The 11,410-nt window shown below is 36.1% G+C and overlaps 1 protein-coding gene across 1 annotated transcript; it reads right to left on the bottom strand.

The window, feature by feature from the left end:
* Positions 1–201: 201 nt before the first annotated feature.
* LOC146887122 (uncharacterized) lies at positions 202–2,403 on the bottom strand. Its single transcript, XM_085672035.1, has 2 exons — positions 831–2,403; positions 202–674 (listed from the first exon to the last, which is right to left on the bottom strand). The coding sequence occupies exons 1-2, from the start codon at positions 2,401–2,403 to the stop codon at positions 202–204; spliced, it is 2,046 nt and encodes a 681-aa protein (XP_085528161.1).
* Between the last annotated feature and the right edge of the window lie 9,007 nt (positions 2,404–11,410).

Below are 11,410 nucleotides of genomic sequence, written 5' to 3'. Positions count from 1 at the left end.
CTCTTCACTCTCTTCATTCACTTTTGCGGAGAAACAATTTGAGCACTTTCCAAGCAACTAAGAAGCTTGCCACAGTCTACTGGTCACAGATAAGACTTCATTGATAGCCTTAAGACTAGTTTCTTCATCAGTTGATTCTTGCACAACTTCCAAAACGTTAAAATTTACTTCCTTATCTTGGTCCTTCAATTTCAGCGTTCCCTAATCCACATTGATGACAACCTTGGCTGTCTTCATGAATGACCTCCCAAGAATGAGTGGTACCCCTTCATCTTTCTCCATTTCTATCACCACAAAATCAACCGGGAACTTGAGCTTATCTATCTGCACCACCACATCTTCCACCACGCCATAAGGGTATTTGATGGAGCTATCTGCTAGTTGCAAGGTCATCCTTGTTGGCTTGGCTTCGAGACCACCAATCTTTCTAAGCATAGATAGGGGCATCAAATTAATGCTAGCCCCTAAGTCAACAAGAGCTTTCCCCATATCTTGATTTCCAATGGTGCAGGGGATGGTGAAGCTACCCGGATCCTTGAATTTTGGAGGAAGATTTTTCTGAATAATGGCACTACAATTCCCTTGCACTTCAATTGTTTCCTCTTCTATGTATTTCTTCTTTTTGCCAAGGAACTCCTTCATGAACTTTGAATAAGAGGGTATCTGTTGCAGTGCTTCAGAAAACGGGATCTTGATCTCAAGTTGTTTGAATATGTCTTTGAACCGAGCTACTTGTCTCTCTTTCTCTTTTCTTGAAGGATGTTGAGGATAGGGAAGGGGTTTCACAACAACTTTCTCTTTTTGTCTTTTTTCTTTATCTTTCTCTTCACTTTTATTCTCTTTTTCTTCCACAACAATCTCTTCATTAACTTCTTCCTCTTGAATCTCTTCTTCATTCTTTCTCTTTTCTCTAGCCTCCACCTTTTCTTTAGAACCTAGTCCAACTTCCTTTCCGCTTCTAGTGAAGATGGCCTTACATTGCTCTTTGGGGTTGGCTTCGGTGTTGGCAGAAAAAGAGCTTCCTCGTTGATCAGCCAATTGCTTGGCTAATTGCCCCACTTGAACCTCCAAGTTTTTTATTGATGCATCAGTGTTCTTTTGATTTTGAATTGACATCTGCAAGAACTGTTGCATCATGTCCTCAAGCTTTGAGGTTCTGTCAGTCAAAGAGGGATGTTGGTAAGTTTGTTGATGTGGGGGCCTATTGGAAGGTCCTGCTTGGCCCATGTTTTGGTGAGGTTTCCATCCTTGATTATAGTTCCCTGGTCGGCCTTGATTGCCCATATAACTAACTTCCTCTTGAGATGTGCTTGGAATAGCACATTGCCCATTGGTATGGTTTTCTCCACATAACTCACAACTTTGCACTTGTTGGAGTTGAGCTACAGAGGCATTTTGAAGCTCTTGAGGAAGTTGTGACAATTTCTTCATTAGGGTCTCCAGCTGCTGAGTCATAATCTTGTTTTGAGCCAATATAGCATCTTGAGATTGAAGCTCTAGGATACCCTTCTTTTGAGAATGGGCTCTCTCAGTATAGGCTTCATTATCATTAGCTGCCATATTCTCTATTAACTCATATGCTTCCTCTGGCGTCTTCCACTTGATACTCCCACCGGCAGAGGCATCTAACATCAGCTTTGACTGGGATTTAAGTCCTGCCAAGAAAAGAGTGAGCTGTGTAGGTTGATCAAACCCATGAATGGGAGTTTTCCTCAGCAGTCCTTTGAATCTATCCCAAGCTTGGCCTAAAGACTCATCCATATCCTGTTGAAATGTCGAGATTTCCTGTTTTCCCTTATTAACCTTGGACTGGGGAAAATATTTGCTCAAGAACTTTGCAACCACATCATCCCAGTTAGTGAGGCTATTTTCAGGAAAGGAGTTTAGCCAGGCTTTTGCGGGTCTTGTTAGTGAGAATGGGAAGAGACTCAGTCGTATGGCTTCATCAGGCACTTGATGGATCTTCACAGTATTACATATCTCTAAGAATGTGGCCAGATGAGTGTAAGGATTCTCATGAGACAGGCCGTTGAACTGATTACTCTGCACCAAATGAATAAGTGTTGGTTTCATCTCCATGTTGGTGGCATTGACGGTTGGCCTAGCAATACTGTTGAAGTTGATATGGCCTGTGAACGCTGCATAATCTTCCAAAGTGCGTCTTTCACGACCTCTACCATCACCATTAGGATTTTCAGCCATTTCTTCTTCTGGAAAAGAATCAAGATTCTGAGAAGTAGACGGAAGAGTGTTTGAAGTAGAAGAGTGATGGGCAACTTGTTGTGTTTGAGCTCGTTGTCTCCTTGTGGCACTGTTGTTTCTGCGGGCAGTTTTCTCTATCTCAGGATCGGCAAGGAGTGGTTCTAAAGATGCAGTCCTCCTTGTACGGATTCTACCCTGCATAAACTATAGAGCAACAACAAAAGCAAGCTCGAACTACAAGTTAGCCCAAAAATAATGTGCGTATATAAGTAAACAAAAGCAGTAAATATGAACAAAAGAATTTAGTCTAAATAAGTCAAAAATCACACAAAAGTCTAGTATTAGACACGGGTCCCCGACAACGGCGCCAAAAACTTGTTAAGACTTTGGCAAGTGTACCAAGTCGGGCAAGTAGTAACCGGTAAGACCGGGATATTGTTTCCCAAGAGACTCGTGTATACTAAATTTTTTGCGTAATTAGTGACTAATTTAAACTAATGAATAAATTCATAATTTGGGTTTTTGTATGAAATTAAATTTTGCCTAAATAATTAAAATTGAACTTGGATATTTGAAGACTCTAGGAAATGGTAAAGACTAGAAATGCAATGGATTGATATTGTTGGAGTTAGACTTCACCTACTTCACTCTCATGTATATTAAGCAATAAAACTCTTCTCCATTAATTACTAATGTCAACCCACAAGTTTACTCAAACTCTAATCCCTTAGTTGAATGAGCCTAGGTTTCCTTATTTAGAGTCAATTCCTTGAATCCCTAAATAAACAAACCCATTTTACAAATTAGGGTTTAAGACAACTAATGGGTCAAGTTCCATTCCTAGATACAAGTTCCATTAGGTATCTTGTTCCAATTCAAGGTTTCAAGAGATATTTTCCAATACCTAATGACCCAAATATCATGCAATGAATGGGTAAAACAAAGCAAGCTTTAAATGCATAAACAAAGATACTAGAAATCAATGGAAGAAGCATATATATATTCAAACCATTCGAAAATACATGAAAGTTCAGTGGCTACATCTAACCCCAACAAAAATGGGTTTAGCTCTCCATTGTCATGGAGAGCTCAAGCTTACAAAATGGAAAATGGAAGAGAAAGAGATACAAAGAGGAAGATGGAGTTGTTCCCACAAGCCCTAGCACTCCTCCAAGCTCTCCAAATCACGTTGCTCGAGCTCCAAAATGTCCAAGATCCGTTTCCCCTCGCGAAAATAGAAGAAAAAGAGCCAACTTGCCACATCAGCGAAAATGTGCGCCTGGCGGAAGGGTCTCACAGCCAGGCGCTAGCCATCAAACAGGGGCAAACTTCTCATCTACCGCCCGGCGGTGGCCAGGTGCCGCCAGGCGGTGACCAGCAGTGGCGCCTGGCTGGCGCTTGTCTGGCGCCTGGCGCTGGCGGCTGTTGCGCCTGGCGCTGTCTCTGTGTCACTGGGCGCTTCCTGTTGATATTTTTGCTCTTCTCCTTGCTATTCAAGGTCACTCATTTATCTGGACTTTTGGAGCAAAGCTTCCAATCTACTAAAAGGACACAAAAAATGGGGATTAATGATATATTTAGATCAATGTAACCCACAATGTATTTATTTAAAAAAGTAAGGTAAAATTGAGGATTAAGTAAGTTAAAATTTTTGGAAGAGATGATTTTGCTAATGAAATATAGCTTAGATAATGGTAAAAATTAACATTATCAATATGTATGCCAAGAATCCTTTTAGCAGCTCCCAAGTCTTTCATGGCAAAAGACTCGCCAAGTGTCTTCTTTAACCTGTCAATTCTGGAAATATCTTTCCCAACAATAAGCCTGTCATCAACGTATAATAACAGGATAATAAAGTCATCATTAGAAAAACTTTTAACAAAGACACAATGATCAGAAGTAGTCTTCTTGTAACCTTGATCACACATAAAAGACTCAAACTTCTTATACCACTACCTTGGAGCATGCTTCAAATCGTATAGACTCTTCCTTAGCCTACACACATAGTCTTCCTTACCTTTAACAAGAAAACCATCAAGTTGCTTCATGTATATCTCTTCCTCCAAATTACCATGAAGGAAAGTTGTCTTCACATCCATCTGCTCAACCTCCAAATCAAAAGTAGCAGCTAAACTTAGCACAGGTCTGATGGATAACATTTTCACCACAGGTGAGAAAATCTCATTGAAATCAACACCCTTTTCTGTCTGAAACCTTTCACTACTAATCTGGCCTTGTACCTTGGAAGTGTAGAATTTGAATCTTGTTTCACCCTAAAAATCCACCTAGTTTCCAATGCCCTTTTGCCCTTAGGCAATTTTACCAAGTCGTAAGTGTGATTGTCATGCAAAGATTTCATCTCATCTTGCATTGCATCCAGCCATTGTTTCTTCTCTTCACCATCTAAAGCCTCTTCAAAACACTTATTTTCTCCACCGTCAGTCAAGGTTATGTATTCATCACAAGAATACCTTGTAGAAGGTTGTTTCTGTCTATTAGACCTCCTGAGTTGGACTTGAGGTGATTCAGGTATATCACCAAGATCATCATCATCATGTTCCTCTTGAGCATCGTCAATTGGAACCTCTACTCCACTTCCAACCTGTTGATCATCAACATCACCATGTTGCTCATTGTCTTGAGCTTCCATTTCAACATTCTCCAAATTGTGAGCAGGCAACCTCATCGGATTACCATTAGTGAGATTACTATCTTTCTCGGGTGTGGTCTTCTCCATCTTATCAATGTCTTCAATAGTCTGGTCTTCCATGAATTGTACATCACTGCTTCTAACAAGCTTCTTCCCAACAGGATCATAAAACCTGTAGCCAAATTCATCCTCACCATAGCCAATAAAGATACATTGCCTTGTCTTTTTATCTAACTTGGATCTTTCATCTTTAGGAACATGAACAAATGCCCTGCAACCAAAGACATGCAAATGGTCATAGCTAACATTCTTACCAAACCAAATTTTTTCTGGCACTTCAGTATTCAAAGCAATTGCGGGACTGAGATTAATAACATGCACAACTGCAAGCAATGCCTCTCCCCAAAAGTGCTTAGGCAACTTTGCTTCCGAAAGCATACATGTAACCCTTTCAACCAAGGTCATGTTCATCCTTTCCGCTAGACCATTCAACTGAGGAGTTTTAGGAGGAGTCTTCTCGTGTCTAATACCATGCAGTCTGCAATAAACATCAAAGGGTTCACGGTACTCACCACTATTATCACTACGGATGCATTTCAGCTTCTTGCTTGATTGTCTCTCAACCATAACATGAAATTCCTTGAACTTTTCAAGTACTTGATCTTTTCGCTGAAGAGCATAAACCCATAGCTTCCTAGAACAATCATCAATAAAAGTAACAAAGTAAAGTGCACCACTAAAAGACTTTACCTTTAATGGGCCACAAACATCAGAATACACCAATTCAAGCAATTCTGACTTCCTTGAGGGAGGATGCTTCTTAAAAGATACTCGGGTTTGTTTACCAGCCATGCAATGAGAATATTTCTCCAATTCTGCATTCCTCAATCCCATAAGCACATCCTTTTTAGATAAGCAGTTAAGCCATTTCTCACTTATATGACCAAGCCTCTAGTGCCACAAAGATGCCTCCATATACATAGCATTCACACTGTCTTTAGCAACCAAAGCTTTAGTCCAGTACAATTTAGATTGTTTCTCCCCTCTAGCCATAACCAAGTTACCTTTAGTGAGCTTCCATTTACTAGAACCAAAGTGATTGTCATAACCACAATCATCAAGCAACTGCACAGAGATTAAATTAAAACGGACATCCAGAGCATGTTTGACTCCTTTAAGCAACAACTGTTGTAACTCCCATGTTGGTTTGCAGGCAAACATCACCAACACCAATCACTTTAGACTCACCATCATTACCCATCTTTAACACTCCAAAATCACTAGAAGTGTAAGATGTGAAGAACTCCTTCCTAGGTGTAACATGCAGTGTAGCACCACTATCAATAATCCACATGCTCTCATCAGATACAAGATTAACGGACTCAAAGTCACGAAGAAGAACAAGATCACCATCTGTAGCAGTAGTGACACGATCATCATCATAATGGTCATTCTCTCACTGCTTGCCCTTCTTGTCTTTGTTCTCCTTTTTCCACTTAAAACAATATTTTTGAATGTGCCTAGTTTTATGACAAAAATGGCACTATAAATTCTTGTATCTTGACTTGGACTTGCTCCTACTCTTCTCTCTACCACTTTTATGTTCCTTTTTCTGACTTCTCCCCCTAGCTTTTGTAACAAGCATCTCAGACTGAGATGAAGAACCATGTGCCTTCCTTCTCATCTCTTCATTAAGAGCACCGCTCTTTGCCATCTGAAAAGAAACAACACCATTCGAGGAGGAGTTCGTAATTGAAACCCGAAATACCTCCCAAGACTCTAGTAGAGTATTAAGCAACCATAATCCCATAACTTCGTCATCAAGCTTTATGCCCATTCTTGACAATTGATCTAGGAGCCCTTGAAACTCATTTAAGTGATCAGAAATAAAAGAATTTTCCTTGTACCTCAAATTCATCAAGCAATTTAACAAATATAATTTATTATTGCCCGACTTAGAAGCATACAAAGACTCAATTTTCTCCCACAAAGCTCTGGCATGTGTCTCATTAGCAATATGATTATAAACATTATCTTTAACATATTGCCGAATAAAACCACATACATGTTGGTGCTCAAAGTCTCATTCTTCTTCAGACATAGAATTTGGCTTCTATGTAATAAAGATCGGAAGATGCAATTTCTTGACAAATAATAAATCTTTCATTTTGCCCTTCCACAAATGATAATTTGTACCATTCAAAGCAACCATCTTTGCATTTGTCTCCATCATTCAAGCAAGTAAATATAGCCCAACCAAGAGCTCTGATGCCACTCTGATGGGGAAAACAAAACACAAACAATATACCAGAGAATGCAGCGGATATAATTTCCCCTAACTTGCAAGAATCTATGAGGAGAAACAATCAAAGAGCAGCAATAATAAATCACCAAAGGCACAAATAAAGGCACCAAGATTTTTAACGTGGAAAACCCCTCAAATCAAGGGTAAAAACCACGAGTCGTCCAGACCAAAGAAATAGCTCCACTATGATCAACAAGAGTACAAAAGAGTCTCAATCAATAGCACAAATTAGTGCCAACACCCAACCAAATAACAAAGCAACAAAGCTTTCAAAATAGAGAAGAACAAGAGAGGAAAACCTATAATATCACTGATGCAATGTGAAATTAATATCTCCCAACTCAGACCTTGTATCAACAATCCAACCGGTCAGAATGAAGAGCAATGAGTTCCGAACCTTCTGTAAAACTTTCAGTCCGATCCAACGGTGAACGAATCCGCAGTGCCGAATTTACAGTGATAACTCTGTGAAAAACGTGAACAAAATTTTCCCTCTACCTCTCCCTCTATGTGTTAGGGTTTTCAGATAGTTCTGACTCTATTGTTCTGCCTCTCTCTTTATCTTATAACCCCCTCTCCACTATGTTATGTGAGACATGAGCTTTTCAAGTTTTGGACCTTTTCTCCACGTAGGATGGGAGCCCAATACCCAACAAGTGAAAGTGATCAAACTTCAAAAAAGAAAAACTCTCTAACCCACGTGAACACTTGAAGGCCTATCATTCAAACCAAACACCTTTTACACAACCTTGTCAATCATTAAATTTTTCACACGCACATAAACAAGACTAACTTACTTCGGTGTTATGGATTTCCACAAAATTTGATATACTCATTTGAGACTTTTTCCTCGAGGATCACTAAATAGTTTGGACATCATAAAGTAAGGTAAAATTAAGTTTCTTAGAAAACTTATGGACCATTTTGCAAAGTCATCATCACTTAATAATTTTGATCATGTTGATTAGCTTGTATCAAGGCTTTTTTCTAAACAACTTGTTCAATAACTCTCTCAAAGATACAAATGAGTATCTCAACATATCAACACTCTCATCAAATAAATGTTTTGACTATTCCCCTTCACCTCCTTATTTTTCTTATATTTTGACTTGTGGAAAGCTTTTATATCTTAGTCGTCCAAATTGAGGTCTAAACCTTCCTTGGAATAATGGGATGGTTCTTCTCGAAAAAAAAACAATGTTTAAAATGCTCAAGCATAATAGTAAAGTATTATCTTCATCTTCAAAAATCACTTTAATGCTCTCCAAATCATCAAAATTTTGTTAAATCTACTAATTGCTTCATCACCTATAATCTTGATGAATATAGTTGTTATTTTAGACGTGCAAATTTTTTTGTTATATATAATGACTAAACTTTCACCCACATTAACAATAATTATCTACTTCACGACTTTTGTGACTTATCTCAAAGATACAAAATCATAGTGCTTTGAACTTTACTAATCACGTTAATCTTCTCTTTCTGAGATAACAATATCAATATCTTTACCACACCCTCCATTGCATCAACAATATCAAGATAACTTTCATATAATTTGAAATCATTCTAAAAAAAAAATTACCACTTATTTTTCTTGTTCCCATAGAAGAAGGTGATTGTTAAATTTATTTGTATTTATTCTCATAAATGACATCAATTGCTAAATTCATTCAATAATATATATATATATATATATATATATATATATATAAATGAAAAAAAATAAAATCGGATCATAACATAAAATTCTACATATGCTCAAATCTATATACAATGTACATCTACCCAAAAAGTTATGCAAAAGTTTATAAATTAAACAAAGAAAAAAGTTGCGCAAGTTTATAAAACTAAAAGTAAAAAATAGTAAAAAATAGTTAAAGCAAAACATATGCAAATCATAGCATAAAATTCTACTTATGCAAGTCTTCTATGTTGGTCACCAAAATATCTAAACCACTAAATCATTAATGATTTGGAGGGAATACATCCCAGCCCATTCCATACATATGTAACCCAAATAAACTAAAATAAACATTTTGGTCCTCTCGCTGGTCGAGCTTGCAGGCGGAACCGCCGCAGGAAGGTGGCGCAGTGCCTCTTGCTGCGGTGGCACTTGTCGTGCCTTCACCCACTGGCCGTCATGTGGTGGATCTAATCTTCTCCACCTCCACCTTGAGCTCCTCTTTCTTCACCCCTGTCATGGTGATGACCCCACAACTCGCTCAGCTTGCACAATAGGGACCTCGCGAATCGGAACCCGCGAGACACCATTGCACACACCCCTATCACGCACGCCATAACCGCTGTCTCCTTTTCCTTTCCCTTCATTTTTATGCTCTTATCAACTGAAGGGTTAAAACTCAAACTTAACTCCTTAGCGAACTCGTATTAATTCAAATCAATGTCTTGTTAAAATTCTCTGTTCATAATCACTCACCTACCAATATAAACAAATCTGTGAAAATTGCAAAGTGATTCTCACCATGTAAAATCCTGCTCAAGTCTTTGTAACAGAACCAAGAAAGATCCTGAGAATTGAAAAGGTTAACCAGGAGGAAGTTTCAGTATTCAAGTATCTGTCATCGAAGTCCTTTTATTTTCTTATAAATATACTTTTAGTTCTTAAATTTAAAATAGAATTAAAATTTATTTATCTGAAATTTAATTTTATATTTAAATTTTAAAAGTAAATAAATATAACTATTTTAATATAATTATGTTAAATTTTATTAATATATGATATAAACGATTCAAATAATGAAACTTATTTATATGTCAAATAAATTTAATTAAATTAATTATATTTATTTAATTTAAAAATTAAAATATATTAAAATTTTAAATAAAAATAATTTTTAATTTTATATTAAAATTCAAAAACTATAAATATATTTTATTATCTTTTTAACGAAATTTTCGTATTATAACAATGACGGTAAACTTGCTCGCACCTAAACGAGAAGTGGTGATGTCATCACAGTCACCATGACGAAGAGCAATGTTCCGGTTGTTGTTGTAAGGGCCCACAGTTTAGATGAGAGCAACGAAGAGGAAGGGTCTTGCCCACTCATCTTCTATTAATGATAACCAATAAAAATAAATCATTTTAATCTTTGAATTTGAATTTGTAATAAGTAGTTTTTACTATTAATAATACAACTTTCAAATTATCTACTGTTAATTAATTTGCTCTTTAACATTAGAAAAAATAATTAAATTTATGTCAAATAATATAAAAACTATAAATTACCAGTAAAATTAATTTTCAAAATTATAATCATAAGATAGATTGATATCTATGCGTACGTTTATTTTAATTATACAAATCTCTTCTATTTTTGCCATTTCTAAAAGAGTTATTTCACCTTAGGATAAAAATAGGATAACAATGATTGAATTATGAAAGTTATAATAGAGTACTCAAACTTTCAGTCAAGGATATCATATTCACGAATCATTAGAATTGAAAATAAAATTAATTGATAATTTATAATTTTAAGTATTAATCTATTATTTTATTTATTTATTAAATTTCGAAGAATAAGTTTATCCATAATGTACATTTTTAAGAACTTTTTGTTTTGTTAATTTTGAATTACTGATTTGTTTGATTATTACAATTAATGATTTCATCTTCAAATATCTCATGACAATATTAAAAATATTAAATTTTGTTTATAGAGACTGATGTTTTAGCACACATTTTTTACACACAAACTAAAAATCAATTAGTAATTTAATACTTAGAATAAACACATTCATCATTCGCGTAATTATGCACCGCTTTCCGTCGTATCTGCATGGTGGTGGTTTTGTGAAGGACACGTAAGAAGCTAGGGTGCCACGTGGTGGAATTTTCCTACGCATTCTCTTGCTAGCACAAATTGCATTTGTATTCTTCTTATGAAAAACTAGTGTAAACACAGGCCCTATCGCGCCTGTGTGTATGCATCTTTTAAACTAAAATGTTATTAAGTTAATATATAAGCTAAAATTATAATATTAGTAGATGATAATATTGTAATGTTATTAAGTTAATATATAAACTAAAATTATATTTATTAAAAATAAAGTGAAGTATATCAGAACAGATGAAAAAATAACCATTGATAAATAAAGAAAAAGAAAAGAAGTATAGATAGCCGATTTTATAAAAAACTTGTAAAAGTAATGGTCAATTTTAAAAAATTTAATAAATTATTATATTTAAAGGGTAAACTTGGTATTTTGAAATGTGGACACAAAAAGGA

This window comes from Vigna unguiculata, chromosome 4 (assembly GCF_037176805.1).
Source record: "Vigna unguiculata cultivar grain cowpea cultivar isolate G323 ecotype 2 chromosome 4, ASM3717680v1, whole genome shotgun sequence".
Lineage (NCBI taxonomy): Eukaryota > Viridiplantae > Streptophyta > Magnoliopsida > Fabales > Fabaceae > Vigna > Vigna unguiculata.
This window is presented reverse-complemented; position numbering and strand designations above follow the sequence as displayed.

Excerpts from the sequence above, each read along its gene's own strand:
- LOC146887122 (XM_085672035.1), bottom strand. The coding sequence starts at position 2,403 with ATGCAGGGTAGAATCCGTACAAGGAGGACTGCATCTTTAGAACCACTC. Across the intron at positions 675-830 it reads GGAAGAAAAAGAGAATAAAA|CACTGCAACAGATACCCTCT; the intron begins GTGAAGAGAAAG and ends CGTTTTCTGAAG.